This window comes from Salvia miltiorrhiza, chromosome 1 (assembly GCF_028751815.1).
Source record: "Salvia miltiorrhiza cultivar Shanhuang (shh) chromosome 1, IMPLAD_Smil_shh, whole genome shotgun sequence".
NCBI classification, from domain to species: domain Eukaryota; kingdom Viridiplantae; phylum Streptophyta; class Magnoliopsida; order Lamiales; family Lamiaceae; genus Salvia; species Salvia miltiorrhiza.
The window spans coordinates 71260508-71280636 of record NC_080387.1 but is presented as its reverse complement, the minus strand read 5'-3'; the positions used below and the strand labels follow the sequence as shown (position 1 = coordinate 71280636).

Below are 20129 nucleotides of genomic sequence, written 5' to 3'. Positions count from 1 at the left end.
CTATTGGGATCTTAAAGAGAGAGCATACTGGTCGGTTGTTGGCCTTTTGACACGATGGATGAACTTCAGTATTTAACATGATCGATTTAACCTCCCTCAAAATAAACATGATCGATTTAATGCTCATGTTTTGTGGTTCAGATTCACTACATTTTGGGTCTTACATTCATGTTTCACAGTACAAAATTAAATTTAGAATACGAGAAATTGAAATTGAAGAAAAACTTTAAATAAAACCTTAGCCCACTGGCCACCGGGTCCTCACTTAAGTGAAGTGACCCGGGTTCGATCCATCTTGGGAGCGAATTGGAGATTGGAGATATAAGGTGGATTTGGTGAATGGAGAGATAAGGTGGTTCTTGGAGTGGATGGGGAACTAATTACTAACATCTAACATGACTTTGCCCGATAAAAAAAAAAAGTGATATCAAGAAAGTGGGACACTAGCTTGATCTCAAGTGCATGTTTTGGCTTTAAGATTTGCTAATGGTCTACATAAAATATCATAATTTTAAATATTTAGACTATATGATCTAAATAACTGATATTCCATCTTATACGATTGACCTTTCTTATCACTAAAAGGGATTTTGCTAAGGAAAGATAAAACAATTTATATTATTGCCATCACTAAACATAATAAGACTTATAATTAAGGTTAGTATTTCGATTGTACTTAAAAAATGAAAAATTGTGAAATTCTAAGTTCCCCATGAAAATTATGTATACAACATGTGGTATCAGAGCATATCTGAAAATTTGTGATTTTATATCATAATTTTATATAGTAGTATTATACTCCCTCTGTCCCATGAAGCATGACCTAGTTCTTTTCGGCACGAGAATTAAGAAATTGATATTTTATGTGTTAAGCATGGTAGATGAAAAAGTGAAAAAGTGAAAAGATAAATAAAGAGTAAATTTTTTGCCATTTTTAAAAACAGGTCAAATTTCATGGGACAAAATCAAAGAAAACTGTGTCATCCTTCATGAGATGGGATGGAGGGAGTATTAATTATCTTGCTCTATAATCTCATGATTGGACATTATTGACCAGTATTTGAAAAATGGGTGGTGTTGAGAAGTTGTAATATATTAATTTATGGCGTGTATTTGACATTTGATCTCATCTTTCGTTTATTCATTGATATCTTTTATTTCCCTATCTATGTATGATATACATAGGATTTAGTCTCAAAATAAGACACTGATGTGGACCACTATTGATATTCCCATAATGTGTCATGTTAAGTAGAAAATTAATACTCTTTCAGCTCATGAAATATTTTTCAGCTTTTCATTTTCGTCTGCCGACGAAATATTTTGCTCATGTTATTTTAGAAACAAGTCCAATTAACTGTCACTTTTCCAATTTTCATAAATTTACACATAATGCTCTTAATGGACTAATTATTTTTTAAAATAACTTATTAATTATCATCATTTTTCTAATTTATGAGACCAATTTTCCACTCATCAAATACATAATTTTTTTTATAAATGTGTGTCGCATTCTTAGAAAGATATTTTATGAACTGTGGGAGTATTATGGTGCATGCAAGTCATGTAAAGTAGAAAACTAATATTATGGTGCATAATGCAAGTAACGATGTCTATTGAATGATTTAAAATTATATATCACGACTTAACTTATATTTCCTTTTCCACTAATTCTTGACCCATTTCATAATGACACAGATTTTAAGAAATTGATGGAGTATATTGTGAGTGGAATGAGGGTTCCACTTTTGAATGAAAAACTTACTAAAAATGGAATGAGTATTAGTAATGGTCCAAAGTGGCAAAATAGGTCAAGAATTGGTAGACAGAGAGAGTATTTGATACATAAATTATGAAGGACCAATTATTTTAGTGTAAATATCACTTTAAGTTTCAAATTATTTTTGCACTATCGAGTAATATCCTGAATTATCGAAAATATTTTTTAAACCTTAAACTATCAATTTCGTATGAATTGTACCGTTTGTCCATTTTTGGGCTACAAAAATTTGACGTGGTTCGCTGGATGCAACAATGTATTTAAATTATTCATTTTTTTTAACCTAAATTAAACAACATCATTGCATGCCTTACTAATTAAAAATTCAGAGGGTGAGAAATGAATGAAGGGTACAATTAATAATCATCCATTCCATAAGAGTTTGCATGATTGTTGGTGGCACAGGTTTTAATAAATGTTAGGTGAGTGTGTTATCAGTGGAAGAAGAGGCCCACTTTTATTAGTGGAAGGAGTCTAAAAAAAAGTACACATTCTTGTCGGACATCCCAAAATGGCAATAAGTGCACACTCTTATGGAACAGAGGTAGTACAAAATTAATAGTTCAAGATTTTAAAAAAATATTTTCGATAATTCAAGATATAATTGATAGTCCGAAAATAATTTAAGGTTTAAAGTGATATTTGCCCATTATTTTATCTGGCAATGTGCACCAGTCACGTTGGCCAGAAGGAAAAATGAAAGATCTATTAGCTGTCCGTGTACAATTAACTCTTTAAGTTTTACTCGGTACACAATATTCATGTGAAAATCATATACTAGTATTTTTAAACTCAGCAGCAAGACATTTTGAACAAATCTGATCATCTTCTTATTCCATCTCATGTTTTTTATTCACAGGAATAGCAACAATAAGATAAAGATGGAGTGCAAAACGATGCTGAAGATGAAGCATACCCACATGTAATCATGAACATGGTACTAAAATTGCAACGAGTTGTTGATCTGGTTAGGTGCAAGTAAACAAAATGGCCACTATCCTTAGGCCCCATCTCATGAGGCAAAATTAAGACAGCATAGTGTGCTACAATCCAAAAACGAGGTTACTCTCAAACAGTAGTCGATGACTACTTCACTCCCACTTATGGCATAGTTTGAAGTGACATGTCTCATAACACAAGGGCTCCTTCCAAACCAATCAATCCCAATCACCAAGTGGTGGTATTATTTTGGCATACACAATCTTGTGATTTCTGATTTAATATCAATCCTCATATTGCCAAAAATGGTGAGTTCATTGAACTCGTACATATAATGCTTCGACATTCATTATTTATTCGATGTGTGATATCGCATAATCACCTCGAATAAGTGAAAACTTGAAGAAGATGAACATCATATTCTAATTTGAAGAAGGGATTAATCTAGCAGCAAAGATATGGAGTTGCAGGGCATGAACGGAGCAAATACTCCAAATTTGTGTATATACTAAAAGTGAGAATTATTTCAATTATGATTTGCAAATTAAAGCTTCAGATTGTCTCTCTGGATATGACATGTACATTGAAATCTCTTGAATACCACAAACAAGCAGTTAGTAGTATTGATCAGCTTCTCCTCTTTCTCTACTAAGATAAATATCTCTGGGGGTGCATAACAATGAAATAGAGAAGACGAAGGAAGACGAGTTATATTTTGACTGCAAAAGGAGGTAAATTAAGTCGTCATCGTCGGTCTACCTGTTGAGGCTGTGTAGTATGTATGATAGATTCAGTCATGGAGTGGTATTTGACAGAATTGGTCGAACTGCAGACTTGAAATCTTGATAAAATCTTTGTTCTGAGAACTGCGAGGCTCGTTTCCTCGCAGCAGCAGCCATCTCAAGCCGTTGTGATGCTGGCATTCTAATAATGCTAACGATGGCATCTGCATATTCTTCCAAAGTTTGGGCCAGAAATCCCGTTTGCTTTCCTTCTTCAGGTAGCACAATGTCCATCTTAGGACCTGCTGAGTTATGTGCTGAAAAGAGGAATGTAATGGTTATTTCTGAGGTAAAATAACTCGATGGCACTTTACATGACCTAAAAATACAAAAACTAAGTGGCTATGGATACGAACCAATTGGTATAGCACCAGCAGCCATGTATTCCACCACACTGATGCCAAAATGCTCATCCACCATGGAATGAATTCCTACTGCAGCACCACCCAAAAGACTCACCAGCTCGCTGTTAAAGATTAAGAGAACAAGTATCAAACTTATAGTCGTAGTGTGTAAGGTAGTAAACAGGCTATAGAAACTTTAAGCAGATTAAATGTACTTCAGACTCAAGGAAATATGCAATTAGAGCAGTACTTAAGCTCCTCTGGCAGCCAGCAACTCGGCTCTAATCTCAAACATATATGCAGTTGTGATTCGTGAGATGAAATGTACTACACTAGACGTGCTGCGATTCCTGGTAAGTTCATAGTTGGTTTACACTCCAATGATAAAAACACAGACAAAGACAGAATGTCCGTGCAGGCAAAGATGCATAGATAAAACTATGCATAAATATGCTAATTGTGCAGTTTATGATGATCAGTGTTTAGACTGCACAATAACTCAGAAGCACTGGACAAGTCTATGATCAGTACAGATAATATAAGGTGGAATAAAGCAATACAAAAATATTGCAGACCTGTAGGTTACATTTTTGTGGAACTCCACATCACTATCCAATTTAAGCTCTTTGGCCCGATCCTTCAAGTATTGCAATCTTTTCTCATCAGCTTCATTCCTGCAGCTACCAACAAATAGTAGCTTCGGTCTTGGCAGATCTGCATCCAAACTCTTGATGGCAGCAGCAAATGCCTCAAGTTGAAGCAGATGTGCCTGTTTCATAAGTAATGAAAATCTAAGTTGAAATTCACCAATACAGCAGACCAAGAAATGAATGATTCCATAAGCATGGGTACCTTGGTCGGAAAAAATGCCCACCTTCTCTGGACGAAATTGAGCCACAGAAATAATCTTTATTGGCTCCATTGACCTTTCTAACGCCAGCATCTGTTTAGAGCCACATAGTAGCAGTAGTAGTTGTCAAAAACAAGAAGCATTAATTCAGTTTCATCAAGAGAAAGAAGATCTGTGTAGATAACCGCTAGAAAAAGCTGCAAGCATGGTATAGACGATAAGATATAAAATACACACCTGAAGACCAGAAGTGTCACAAGGAGGGTAGACTCTCTTAATACGGTCTGGAATCCCCCAAAGCTTTTGAATATGAGATTGCGTCCATGAAGAATTAACCATTGCAAGATGTGCATGAGAGCCCACAATTCCATACATCAAGCTGAAAAGCTTATAATAGATAACTTTGCACTGCGAAAAAAAGGCACTGGCAAGAGAAAGTAGTATTAGCTTCATGAACACACAGGGATTCAGGAAATTATTTGTTTCATGACAGTCTAATGAGGTGCAAAAATACATGTTAACTTCATCTGGAGATCTGGGGCAGATAAATAACAAATACACGAGAGATAAATGTCATATCATCGTATATTCACCAACTTTTCAGCTGCAAGAAGATATAAAGAGGTTGGACCCAGGGCATTCCTCCACTTATTTTATAGTGAGATATTACTAAGGAGAAACCTTTCGAGGGATGCACATAAGTTCCAGTCCCTCTGCCATTATTTTGGTGCTACTGTGCCTAGCTACAAAATTTAATGGTCAAATTGAATTTGTGGTGGAATCAGCGTGACATCTTTTCAAGTTTCTTGAGATGCGACAAACAATGTCCCGTTCGTTTTGTTTCAGATAGGGCATAACTGCATCTTTTACCATAAAACCCCATACTACATTAGTTCTATCCATTCTCTCTACAGAAACATGCTTTTGTTTTGAATTTAATGGTCCAACAAGAAATAGAATTAGGTAAAAATACATATTTTTTTCCTAATTCAGTAACCAACATAATATCATAGCTAGGACAAGCATATCACTTTTTAAAGAAACCTGGTAGAGAAAAATGCTGAAATGTGAATGAGATTGAAATAAGAACTGTACCTCTTTGCAATCAAAGCATCATTGTTATACATAGAGTTCCGTGCATTAACCCGGGACAGCATGTCTAGACTAATTGTTGGGTAATGCGTGTAGCAAATGACTTTACATCCAAACATCCATGCAACTGGATATGTGAATGCATATCCACTGGTATCAAAATAATACAGAGGAGTGAATGTGCACAAGGCTTCCCATGAAAGGTACATTGAACCAAGGCTCTGACCAATCATAGTGAATCGAGGATATGTAGTTTCTTCAACCCATTTCCTTTTATAAAGATGCACCACCTGCCAAAGCAAAAGATAACCAGAAAACCTATCAAGCAAGTTATTGCTACAGTATTCTAATTGAAATTTTTCAAAGCCAAGGTAAAATGACACAATTCAAATCACTCTCCCAAATCGCCCACTCTGAAATAGGAGCTGTACTTGCATAATCTTCTGCTAGTAATAAAAAAAGCAGTAGAAAATATAAAGAGCTTTTCCTCATGAAGCGCAGAAAATCATTTCCAAAATACCAAATGCCAGGTAACTCTCCAATCCTGTCTAGACACCACTTTACAAAGAGAATGAAAACATTCCACAAAAGAAAACATTGGTATATTTTGATAGTGCGAAAATAGTTTGGGGTTTAAAGTGATATTTACCCAAAAAAACAGCGTTTATAGAAACTGAATATACCTTCGGAGGGTGGATCAGCTTGACGCCAAATCGATCAATCGCTCGAGCGGCAAGAGAGTCAGGCGAAGCGTCATGATCGCCGGTGTAGACGACACAATCGAGGGCCGGCGACTCCTCTTGGACGGCTTTGACGGCGCACCATAGCACTCGCTCGCCTCCACCGCCATCGTTGGTGTAGGGATGAAAGAAGCCGACGGAATTCCTCCGCTTTCGCCGGTGATAAACTACGACCAAGAATATTCTGACGACTAACGCCAAAATTAGGGTTGCGAGAGGCAAAGTCAAGATGCGAAGTGAAGCCATTGAAGGAGAGTTGAAATTCAGCCGAATAGGAAATTATAAGGTTTTTTAAGCTTAACGTTAAATTAATGTAATTTTTACCAATAACTTCAGTTATTTTTCATTAACGGTCCTTAAATAGTTCCAATTTTTTTTTATTTTTTTTTTTTATTTTATGTTTTGGTGTAACAATGCACATTTTACTTTTTTGCGGCGGAGGGTGAGAGAAGGAAATAAGCTGTATATTTAATTTAATTTTTTTAATTAAAAGCATTGTTGACTCCTCAGACATAAAATAGATCAAAGTTAACAAATAACTCACCATTAAGAATAATGTAGGAGACATTATATTTTGTTAGGTCATTGTTTTGCTGGATATTGAATACTTTGCTTCTTGTAAATCGAGGACTCAAGTTCAAAGGAATCAATGAATTTATCTAGTTATATAGTATTACCAAATGAACTAACGAATCAAGAACTTTCAAATTTTAATCATACAATTCCACTAGCAAACAGCGTGCATAACAAAAGCCTCAAAACGCAGTTACAAGCATTCATTTGATGCAAGAATACAAAGTAAACATGCTGTCTAATATATAAAGGTAGAAAATAGAGAAATAGTAGAGAGTGAAATCGAGGCAGTATATATTCAAACAAAAGCAGAAAATGAGAATGACAAATTAGTCCGTAATATTTGTTTAGCATGTTCAACTGCTTTTAAAGATACAAAGTAACCTCGGCTTGCGGCCTAGAGCTGCAAAAAAAATGCCTCACTACCAAAGAATATTACAAGAAACCATATCCACACCCACCCTATCACAGGAAACACCAAATCAGCTTATTTTCTAATCCCGAGCTACGACTCCACCACTGGCCCCTTCAACTGCTAGGGAAGCGAGGGTACTAGAGAAACGGCTACTAGAGAACACGAAAAAGTGAAGTCCATCCTCTTCTCAATAGGACCCCATTGATGGCATTCCATATGGAGGCATTGGAGGCATTCCCATGCCCATACCCCCCATGGGCGGGGGTGGAGGAGCACCATAACCCCCTCCCATACCAGGACCACCACCCATGCCTGGCATAGGCGGGGCTGGTAAAGCAAGAGGCAACAACTGGGCATACATATTCTGCAACAAATACGCAAGCATCATCAGCATCAAATTGAAGTAATTCTCAAAGTTGATGAGCATCAAAATGCGGATCATCACAGCTTAAGTACAAGAACAGATGCAATGACTCATCTGCAATATTCCACACTCAAACAGAAACACTGAATCAACAGAACAATACCAGCTGACTCTTTGTCTATACGGAACATGTTAGTATATATACCTGTTGCATGATGACATCTTTCTCCTCATTTTCTTTAGCCTTCTCTTCCTTCATAGCCTCAATCTTGTCCTTGATTAGCTCATCAACCTTGCCAGAGTACTCGCGGATGAACTGCAAGAGATTTAAGTACACAAATTACATTAGTTTTAGTGGCTCTTTAAAATATTATGAGCAACTAGGAATATATTATGGAGACAAGCTTGTTACCTGTAACAGATAGGGGAAGGCAAAGTCAATCATGTTATTCACCCAGGCTAATTCGAGTGCGACGTCTGGGCGAATCAAATCATAACAAACAAATAGGCAAGAGGCAAAGCACTCCTTCTTCCCCTACAAATCACAAAAATAATAGTTAGGACACCATAATTCAAATATTCAAATAATCTATGGTAAATCTTTCACATGGCTCCACCAGAAAATTACAAAAAAACAAGTCAACTGCCTGAAACATGGACATTTTATGCACTATGAAGCTGCCACAATCCTCAAAAACATATTTAAAATCATGAGATGATTGAAGCATAAAATTGATAAAACATAACCACCTATTAAGAGCAACAAGCATTGTTCATGATATGACCAGCCTTAATTAATGAAGTTACAACAGAACTTTCAAAGATCCTACACGTCAGTTCTCATATGCAATAAAAAGAAAAAAATATTCTAAGAGGAAAAAAGAGGAGATATATTTTATGTAATTCCTAATCACAGTATTTTGGTAACCTCAGAAAAGAAGATATTATATGTTGTTCAGTGTCATACCTGTTCAATGAAGTAAACAAGCAACTCCTCAGCAAGTTCACGATCACCAGATTGTGAAGCTGTCTCCATTGCATCTTTGTAGAGGTTATCTTTCTTCGACAATGCAATCGACTGCTTCCATCTGCCAGCCTTTTTGTAAATGTAGGCTGCAACACGCCTCATCTCAAGCAGCTCGTGTTTCTCAATCTGTTCAGGCAGAAAGTGTAAGATATCTAAATTTTTAATGGTTCAAGGAAGATGTATAATTACTACAACTCACCTTTTGGGCAAGGCCTATCTGGTCAAAGTTATCGTGCAAGTCAATTGATTCGCGTAGTCTGTCATAATCTTCTTCTTCTACATAGATCTCATTCAGAGCTTCATTCACCGCAGAGACATTATTGCTCTGGACTGCAACCATATATGGCTTAACAAGACGTAGGTGACCAGCCTAAATGGTCAAAAATGAAATGTCCTTAGAACTAAGTTAATGCTGATGCATAAAACCAAACAATTGCAAAGTAAATAGGCATATAACACATTAATTAAAATTTAACCTTTCGCATTATGTCCACGACCCGAGTGTGATCCACACGAAGAGCAAGGACATTCAGGACATCGTTGATGAGATCTGGGTGTTCTTGTAAATAGAAATGCACGGCCTTGTAGTATAGCTCCACATTGGCAACCTTGACAATAATATCTTTGAATTGCATGTGATCCCAGGCTTCAGGTGAATGGTTCATGACTGTAGTTGCAGCATTATCAAACTCGTCGTACTGAATGTACAAGTATGTAAGTTCTTGCCAGTGCTGTTGTTCATCACAAGCTCGGATCAGCTTGGGGATATTGAGACGGGTGGAGAACAATTTTATGTGCTCCATGAGCTTCTCATGGCGGTATCTGGCATATAAGACACCCAGCTCTGTAAAGATACCCATATGCGCACGTTCCAACCCTAGACCACTCTCCATAAGAGATATTAGCTCATTGAAGCATCCTCTATTCTGATAATACTCACTAACCTCTTCCAGATCATCCACCTATAAGAACAAGATAATGTTAAAAAGGACCCAAAGAGATTAGAAGTTCACAGCTCTCTCATTGTGATACTGGAACCTGCTTTATCTTATGAATCTACAATAGAAACATTATAACTATAGAGTACCTGTACAATAATATTGAGACCACAAATCTGAGCCAAGCGGAACTCCTCAGCATCAACACAGGCGAAACAGACTTCTTTCCATGTCTTTGCACTATTAGCTTTGCGAGCTGCATCAACAGCCCCTTGGAATTGCTTCAACTTAACTAAAGTGCATGCCAGCTTGCCCCAGTTAGATATAAAAGCAAAGATAATCTTCGCAGCCTCATACAAGGCTTCATCATACAAGCGGTCACCAACACTAGGCAGATTTGCAACATTTGGCATGAGAATAAATTCTTCAATGTCACCCAGCCTATCAATCTTGGCATATGCGTAAATGAGCTCACTATCCACTTTGGGCTCCTTTGATTTCTGCCTGACCATGAGAAGGTACTTCACTAGGTCATGATAAACTTCAGCATCTTCGGCAACCTTGATTACTTCCAGAAATTGGGTTGCATCATCTGCACGAATGAAAGATTCTATTGCATCGCTAACTAGTCCTTCCCGAAGCTGAGCTTTAGCAACTTGACTCCAAACAGCATCTTCTTCGACACGATAAGCAAATTCAACAGCTCGGTTAATATCCCGAATGTTGTCCAGCAACACATTAACAGCCTGGACATTCAAATTGAACTTCTTGAAAATAGCATAAGCTTCTTCGTACAATTGAGCATCAACAGCCACTTCACCAACAGCAGGTCCATCAAAGTTATCAAGTCTATTGATATAGTCCATAACCCTCGATGGATCAGCTTTGATTGCTGTCAAGATAAGTAAATTTTGCAGATTAAAGTTCCCACTGAACGCTGAGTTTTGAAGCACAATCTTTTCAAGCAACTCAATTAGTTCATGAGGAAGGTCGGCTGTCATAAAAGCTTTAACAGCAGCAGAGACTTGCTCTGGACTTTTGCTTTCAGGCAAAGCAGTAGATACAACTTGGTCAATGAGCAGCCTTCTGAATTCATTTTCAGGATCAAGAACTTTGGCCCAGAGATCGCCATCCATTCTTTCAACAACATACCTGAGAAGAAGAAGAAAGAAGAAGATGACAACAGATTAACTTTCTAGAAAAAAGATATTACTAAAGTAAGAAACCAGACTAAAGCCGTTGATCACAAACCTAGCCTGCAGCTTGAACAAAGAATTCTTATTTGTCACATTGATGAGTTCATCATCACATTGCCCTCTGCGGTATGCAACAACAGCAAGCGTAGGGTCTCGCTTCTCACAGTATTTCCCCACAACACGTGAATCATAGTATGGATTGGTCGTGAGAAAGTGTTCTGGATTGTTATTGCTATCTATTATGATTTTACCCAAAGCATTGTGAACATGCACATCCTGGCTTCCTTCACTCACAAGATGCTCCAGAAACTGGGTAAGCAGGCGAAGCCGATTCCTGCACAACAGAGGCCAAGCATAAGGATATCAACGAACACCGTGCTTCGAATAAAAGCTAAGAGAGTAGATAAAGTACCTTTTCTCACACTCCTCCACAAGAGGTTCAACTGGAAGCAGAGAGCGGACAGAAAGGATAAGGCCTTTAATGAAATCTTCTGGGCATTCATCATCTAACAGCTGTCCAACAACTAATGGAGCATTTCCTGGATTGACCTACTTATAGAAAAGGCAAGGTTAGACTTGCATGGATAACAAACTCTTTATCCAAATGAAACTTTTCAACAGAAATACAAACCTTTTGCACATAACCTTCAATGTAGCGAAGCATGTTGTTAGAGTACAAGTAATGTGTGAGGTCAGGCACAAAACCAAAGCGGTCACACACATTGATTAATGGGCGTGCATCAGGAAGTTTTGCTTCCATTAAAAAGTTCTTAGTCTTTTCAGGATCATAGAACTCTGATTCTCTTGTAACACGTTCAACCTCTTTAATTTGTCCAGTCTTAGCAGCTGCCTCAATATACTTAAAGTGGATCTCGGGATCCTCACTGCCAGGTAATAAATCATTTGTAAACTAATTAGCCATCAGGTTGAGAGGAAAAGGCCAGCCACTCACTGCTAGAAGACTCCATAAATAGATTACCTGGAGCTCAAATATGATCCTAGGAAGAAATACAATCCTTCATATGATTTGAACTGCTCAAAGAGCTTAATGCATGTTTCGACTCCTAGATGTTCACAATATTCCTTAGCAACCTACATAATGCCGAAAACAACACAACATAAGAAGACTACCACACATCAAGATTTGTTAATGATTTGATTATAATCTTCCAAGAATAACATTTCAACACACTTCAAAGAAAGCGTGAGGAAAAGCATAAGGAAACTATGGTTTGAAGGGACCAAATATAATATGTGGACCGCATTTGTAACACCCTTCATACCTGAACAATTATCTGAAGATTTCCTCTTAAATTAACCAATAAAAGATCTTTCATACACTCCATTGCCCATTCCTTAGAAAGTGTCCCAAAGAACTCCACAAGTGCCTGAAATGATTGACCATTTAGCACTGACAAGACCACTTTGCGAGAAGGAAAAATCAACAAAATTTTTAGCAACCTGTGGCTCAATTGCATGAGTGTTAACAATGACACGCTTGATGTCAGGCAGTTCAGAGTAATGCTGCAAATAAAAGTCAATTGATCAAGACATATGTTAATAAATACTTTATATACTTCAGAGCAGCCCAAGAGGTAGGAAGAAGAGAAATAAGAAGACGGCCAAAACCTGAAGTGCCCGAATGTAAAGACCAGCTTTCTCACAAAGTTGCGCTACACGTGGCCTGTCATAATGACTGAACATGCCGTTTGCCAAAATAGCATCAGCAACATTCGGAAATGTCACAAGATTTATCTCCAAGACCTATACAGAGAGAAGATTGGTCATGCCATGTTCTAGAAAGATTTAAGTAGACTGGCGTCGATTAAAAAAAGGATGAAGAATAATGATCAACCTTTGTTTGCAGGAATCCATGTTCTGGTAAATTTGGTTTCAAAACATCCAACAGAAAAGCTGTTGCTTCACGGATCAAGTTCCTCTGGAGCAAAAAAATGTTCAATGGCCACATATTACCAGATTAGCTTTACAAGAAACAAAAAACATGTTTTCAAACAAGAAACAGGAAAAACTCAGAAGAGGATTGAAAAAGTTGGCAATACAAGTTAGAATGGTTGCAAAACAAGATAAATACGGACCTGAAGAAACAGATCAGTAATGGTATTGTAATCAACAGGACAACCTCCTTCCATTTGAGACATCATCAAAGCAAAATTAACAGCTCCCTGTAGGCAAGCAATACATTAAAAACCATAGTTTCAAATGATAACTCCTTAACACTATAAGCCATCAAAAACCAGAGTTTTTGAAACAATACAAGCACATATCAGGTGTGTACCCAACCTGTTTCAAGATAAACAATACAATATAAGGAAAAAACTATAATTTGTTTAGTAAACCTGAGGATCTGCTCGAAGAATGGTTTGCAGAAGGAAAAGATAGTCAGGTGTGTACCCAACCTGTTTCAAGATAAACAAAAACTTCGTTAGAGCAGATTACACAAAAGATAGGACGTCAATAATAATAAAGGGAGTCCAGGTCCTCCAACAACATGGCTATCCTAAACCAAACCTGTTTTGAGTAAATCAAGATTTTGTCAAACTCCCGACGCTCCGCAAAAGCAGCCACAACTTTCGGTGTAGCTCTGGCTTTGATATATATTTTCAGTGCAAGGTCGTTGTCAACAGTCTAGAAGGTTTGATATGAAGCAGATTCGTGTTAGGCAAAAAGAGATGGAGATTTTCAGGGTAAACAAGTAAAGCAGTGGATACTTTCCAGATACGTTCAATCTTTTCAGAATTTCACCTTAACAAGATCTCCAAGTTCTTCACTACATTCCAGTTTGTCTTCAGCCAACCAGTTCTCCAATAGATTCTTCTTGTTCTGGTTGACCACAAGACGAGACAATTCCAAAGACTCAAATGCATTGAGCTTTCCTTTGGTTAAAAGTGTTCCAAAGTACTGCAACAAAGGTGGTGTCTGCCCAGCTTGTACAGGAACACTCTGAATAAAACAGAGCATGTTAATTGATATTGTTTCAATTTTACTTCCACCAGCTGCACTCTTGGCACTGAGGAAAATCTTTCACAGGTAACGAACATGACGTACCTGAAATTTGGCAACAGTATCAGGTGTCCGAAGGATGCCTTGCGGAGATTCTGCAGCAAGCTCAGCAGCCTCTTTGTACTTTGTCTGGGCAAACAATTCTTGGAAACGCTGAACAACCTGAGAACAAGGTGGAGAAATTCAAAATTTATTAATAGCCCCAATCAGACTACAAAACAAGATGGTGACCCCTAGAGATGTCAAGAAAAAATTCATACAAATAAATGCAAAGAGGAAACTAGGATTTTCTGTTCACAGGCTAGTCAAAACAGGAGCAATGAAGATAGTGTAAGCTTTCAGCATTTACAGAAATGTAGTCGGGCTACCGATAACTAAACAGTCCTCAACTGACTCAATATTACACCATAAACGAGTTTAACAAAGAAATCATTATAAAAACTTCCATCAATGTTTCAATAGATATTACCCCAAAACTTCTACATACCATGAATATGAAAACCCAAATAACTCACCAAATTTTCTGCACCAGGTAGGTTTCCTCTTTTGGCAAGATTTACAGCAAGCTCCAGATTGTTTAACTGCCATTAACCATTTAAGACTCAAACTCTTGAAACATAGTAAACTTCTCAAAATATGATGTATATGTAGAAGTTGGAAAACATACTTGCCCACTGACAAATGGGACAATAGTCGATTCATTGACTGTGGCAAGTAAAACTTGGCCACGCCTGTTAATTGCGTAGAAACCTCCAACAGATGAAGCTTCAGATGTTAGAAATATGGGATCGGGGCTGATTCTGTTTCTGTATACAGCCGTTGCAGTTTCTAGATCATATACAAATAGCAGGCCAAGCTTTGTGATCACATATGTAAGGCCATACTTATGGGAAATCTGCAAAAATAAAATACAATATAATAAGCATTGTGAAATAAAAGAGACGCCAAACAACATGGTTAGCACCTACAAAAGTCCAAATAAATTCAGGATACAGGAAAACCAAAAATGTCCAAAGTAATCAATAAATAATGATAATCCATACACACACGCACTCACAAAGAGAAAACAAGATAAAATAATAAATACTAGAACAAGGGATACCTGCATGGCCACAGGAAAATCATCAGCAAAATCTGGAGGGAAGAAAAGATCCGCCTGCTTCTTCGTAAAAGATGGTTTTCCTAAAAAATGTTGACAGTTGTAAGATGAAGCTAAGACACCCATGATAAATTACCAATATGACAATGACAGAAAACAACAAAATAAAGGAAGATATATCCACCTGGCTGAGCACCAAGCTCAATAACATGCAACTTAGATGTAGTCTGGCCAGCATTAGAGGTCTTCGTAGCAAAGGAAATTAGAATGGAATCCTTATCATTCCCCGGTACCTGTTCACAGTCATGCAGAAAGGTATAAAACAAAATTTGTTCATGAAAACAGCATATAGTATATCACAAATCGAAAGAAATGAATACTCACTCTGATAGAGGCAAATGATGCAGCATGAGCTTCAAGTGCTTGGCTACGTTGCTGATCCACAGAAAATAGCTGCATATTTCCTTTGACCAGTTGTTGCCTCTAAGAAAATTATCATTTCACTATGTTAGTTTTCAATGATAAATGTATAAAGCAATTGACGGATGGAAATAAATAATCTTATGGTCACAGCAGCACAAAATATCTGCAGTTCGATTCAATTGAACACAGTCCCGAGGACTAAACAGAAGGGACATTAAGGGAAAAGGAGATAAATGACTACCACATGCGCATTCTTCCTTCCCAAAATATTGCCATCTAGCATCTACCATTTGGTTCAACTGACTCAAGATAGTCTTCAAAAAAATCCATAACAGCAGTACAAGAAGTAAAACACTGACTCGCATGAGTTCCACCATTAAGTATGTAAACATTTATATTAACTCACACAGATCTCGCTAGTGGAAAGTAGCATTGTCATATCTTTACTGCCACATTTGACAGTATACAAATATACACAGAGGTACAACAACCATTAGACAATGTCTCTGATGAATTAAGATTTAAAAGGCCAATATAGAAGAAACTAGTAAGATATGTAGCGCAGATGAATTAAGATTGCATTCTCCCATAAATTTATAATACTTGAAAGTTCTTGAAGTCTAAAATTTAAAAATGAAAACTGTCAAAAGCAAATAATCTATGAGAACAATGATGTCAACTTGGAAGTGTTAATTACTGATGTCAATGAGAGGTTTTAAATAACAGAACAGCCAGGAAAATATGTACACTTTTACATCTTTCTAACTGTTGCCATTTCAATTTCATATTACTTCAAAAACTTCCAAAAGGAATAAGAATACGCACCTCAGCAGAACCAGGAGCGATCCCTATCAAAACCAACCACTTCTCAGATGGATCACACTTATAATTAATTATCTGATTGTTTGCTAAATTGGCAGCTCTATCAAACATCTTTGCAGGTTCAGAATCGCCTGTTCACAAAGAAAGTCTTCAAAATCAAAAGAGACCACAAAGAACGAAACCCAACAGAACCGAATCAGAAGCTAAGAATAAGCCATCATTACCTTCGATTGACCAGTGATACACTGATGTTTGTGTAACTAAACCCAACATCTTAGGTGTAATCCATTTCCAAAATACAACCTATGGAAAAGCGTAATATCCAGGCAAATCAACATCTAGAATCTTGCCACAATATAAAACATTAAACAAAAAGGACCAAAAGCATTCAACAGATAAGAAAATCTTGCCTGCTCAGGCATCTGATGCGACTTCAGTTTGGCCTTTGCCTCAATGTTAAATATTTGCAAGTGGTCTTGTGTAGTTCCAGGGAGTTGAGCTTCAATACATTAAAAAGAAAAAAGGAAAAATAAGTATTCAAACCAATAGAAAATAGAAGCGTGCTAAATTGTTAAACAAAAAAAAACGGTCCACCCCAGCTAATACACCCCCGAGCATGTTAAACATGAGAACACTAACAGTTTCAGTAACTAAGGGGTGGCCTGATCAGAGGCTTTGGAGGGGTGGAATGGAAAGGAGTGAAGCAGTTGCCTAGGCTAGATGGAAGAACTGTTCCTCCAATACAACTTCCATATCCCCAAAAGTGCAGAATGGGCCATTTCCATCGGCGCGCGCGGGGGGGGGGGGGGGTCTATATGCCCATTGCCCACTAACACCATTTCCAATTTTCATCATATTATCAAGCGCTAGTTGTAACTCACAGTATAATTTCAACATAGAAAGATAAATTGATTAATTAAAACTATAAATTCAAAGATGTATTTGAGTATGTTCTACGGGTTTCTCAGAGAGTTTTTCAGGAAGAGTAAAGGAAATGAATAGCATTCTTCTTTATGTTTTAAAGACAAATCAAAATACAGTGGTGATGGTTAATGGTTGTAAAATTGGAGATATATAAGTTTATTAAAGAAAAATACATGCATTAAATGATACTTGATATACTATTACCATATATACTTGATCTAATAGGATCAGAAATTTGGTATATATGCTTCTACTGTACATAATATTCAAACATATTTCCTAAACATATGTTGTAGTACTATTACCATAAATAATTAACGGGTTCTATATATATAGTAAACTTTGGTATCTCACGTGATATATGCATTTAGAACCTTGTACAGCAATTGGGCACACTGCTCAACACTATCTCACCTCAAATCCTATCCATTATTATCAAATATCAATATCAGCAACTGAAAACCTCTATTAACCCCTTTGCTCAGCCATAAAAACCTTCCACAAGACACAATGAATTAATGCCACCCACAAGACGAGGAGTTTAGCATGACAATACCAATCCAGAACATCAACAGACACAACCTTAGCTCCCTCAGTAATTCAAATTAGGATAGCCAACATCTTTGTTATTGGTGACTTATTCCATCCGTTTTACAACCCAATGAAACCCCACCAAGACATCATTGACAGGAATTTTTTTGCTTTCTTGACATCAAACCCTGACTTCAGATCCCTACTTTAATTTAAAATAGCAATCATAATTATCCTTCTTGACATAAAAACCTAACTTAAGAGTAGTCAAGGGAAATTCCTCATTGTTCCAACCCAAAGCTTTAGAAAATAATTCTCTTTCCATAAATAATCTGTTATTTATTTTTATTTTATATTTTTGTGAGTATGAGTGATTTAGCCTCTCTAACACTATTTCGCAACCCAAGTGTAAAGCATCTAGCTCCGCCCCTCAAAATACGAACTTCCATATTAATAGCTGTTCACCCTTACCCTTTTAAGCACCTTGAAATTTCTCATGAAAGTATAATATTGGATGTAGGGCAAAAAAGACCCACAATCACAATTGTGGCATGATCAAACAGAAATTGTAAAACGTCACCATCTTCTGTTCTTATCAAATATTTTCTTGACCCATATCCCAATTCCCTATCTACACCTGCAGCTCCTTTCACATGATATACTGGCTGTAACTATTCTCCCAGATTGGCATTCATAATTCTTGCTCATTCAAAAAGATTGTTCATACCAGCTTATGTTGTTAAACAGTAGCGAGTCAGATATTCAGAGACAAGAATATGCTTTGGCTAATTTGAGTTCACCACAAGTAATGCAGACTAAACAAACAAATCACTCTAAGTTATTCATTTCCTCATAAATAATGCCCCAAATAAAAATTATTATAATCAACTCAAAACATTGAAAAGTAAATATGAGATATAGAAAAAATCATAAACTAAAAAGAGCTAATAAGAACTAATTCACCTTTTAGAGCTAAGATTCTAGAAATCGGATTCATAAGAGCGGAATCTGCAGTAATAGGACGCCTCAAAGGCTGCATTGGCATGCTCATATCGACAATAACCACACTGTTTTGAGGTGCCGTCTCCCGAACACATATATACTTATCAGATTCCATAGTCACATTTGTGAAAGTAATGAACTGTGGATTGATCCCTATGCTAGTCAGCTGCAATCACCACAAGACAATAAAAAATATGAATTCCACTGAAACCAGCTCAAATCACGAAAGCCTATGAACATAATTGATAGATCTGAGGTTAAAGTAAACAAGATGATCGAAAGCAGTTATTCAGAGCTCCGCCAGTGATCAACAGTGCCAGCATATCAAGTCAAGTGATAAAATCCAAATTGAATCGTTTCATCCAATTGAATAGTCAAAACAGTTGGAAATGAATTCAAAGTTCGAAATTGGCTACGATAACGATCAAATTAATACCGTTAGGGCTTCTTTCATGGTGATCGGGGCGTTTGCGGCCGCCATGACGACGGACGGCGAATCAAACCCTCTCGCTCGGAGCTCCGGATCTGGGAAAGGATCGTAGGAATTGACAGGAAAACGACGGCGCCAACGGGCGCGCTGAGATCTGGAGCAACGGAAGAGAAACCCTTGAACCCTCTTGTAACCAACAAGAGTGAGATCTAGAGAGGAGAAGAGATGTAGAGAGAGAGAGCGGAGGGGTTCTTTCTAGTGAGAGAAACTAAACTAAGAAATGGAGTATTTATTTATTTTCTGACTATTATATAGTAATAAAAGACGCATTAAAAACTTAGAATTTCGGAGAGTCGAAAATCATGAGGGAGAGATCTGAAACATAGAGAGAGAGAGAGGAGCCGTAGAGGAAATGTTTTTTTTCTGAGAGAGAGTGAGTGAGTGGTGGGAATGCTGATTGTCTGCGGTTGGTATTCCTGCAGTTACTTGTACGATTTCTTTTTCTTTTTTCATTCCTTTTTTGTCTCTTCAACAATTTAATTGTACGCGTATTTTATTTTAGGCCTGGATAGCTAAATAAATATGGGTTAGATATACCCTAATTTATTAATTAAGATGGTTGTCTTCTTTTATTTTATTATTTTAAAAATAATAATAATTTCACCTCACTCCTCGGATAAATTAATTTTAACGATACAATAACTATTCATTATTTTTCTTTGTATTACTTATCATACTTTAGAGGGTAGAAATCTTAAAAAGTGGGTAGTTTTGGTATATAGATTGAGAGATTTAGGTAATTTTATATAATACTCCCTTTAAATTCAATTACTATAT

General features: G+C 36.9%; 2 protein-coding genes across 2 annotated transcripts; both read right to left on the bottom strand.

Annotated features, from left to right (window-relative positions):
• Window positions 1-3223: 3223 nt before the first annotated feature.
• LOC131005729 (GDP-Man:Man(3)GlcNAc(2)-PP-Dol alpha-1,2-mannosyltransferase) lies at window positions 3224-6892 on the bottom strand. The gene is made up of 7 exons (XM_057932784.1): window positions 6471-6892; window positions 5791-6077; window positions 4933-5119; window positions 4720-4788; window positions 4421-4614; window positions 3858-3967; window positions 3224-3758 (listed from the first exon to the last, which is right to left on the bottom strand). Exons 1-7 carry the CDS (start codon window positions 6771-6773, stop codon window positions 3514-3516), a joined length of 1395 nt encoding a protein of 464 aa, XP_057788767.1. The 5' UTR covers window positions 6774-6892; the 3' UTR covers window positions 3224-3513.
• Window positions 6893-7372: 480 nt separating this feature from the next.
• On the bottom strand, window positions 7373-19739 carry LOC131005728 (clathrin heavy chain 2). The gene is made up of 30 exons (XM_057932783.1): window positions 19299-19739; window positions 18824-19028; window positions 16816-16904; window positions 16630-16708; window positions 16409-16536; window positions 15545-15643; window positions 15345-15453; window positions 15164-15243; window positions 14729-14956; window positions 14577-14642; window positions 14107-14223; window positions 13804-14001; window positions 13570-13686; window positions 13398-13457; window positions 13137-13223; window positions 12896-12979; window positions 12670-12804; window positions 12502-12564; window positions 12324-12428; window positions 12020-12132; window positions 11672-11924; window positions 11453-11589; window positions 11096-11374; window positions 9994-10996; window positions 9383-9868; window positions 9106-9276; window positions 8847-9032; window positions 8292-8414; window positions 8085-8195; window positions 7373-7879 (listed from the first exon to the last, which is right to left on the bottom strand). The coding sequence occupies exons 1-30, from the start codon at window positions 19341-19343 to the stop codon at window positions 7703-7705; spliced, it is 5133 nt and encodes a 1710-aa protein (XP_057788766.1). The 5' UTR covers window positions 19344-19739; the 3' UTR covers window positions 7373-7702.
• Window positions 19740-20129: the final 390 nt, after the last annotated feature.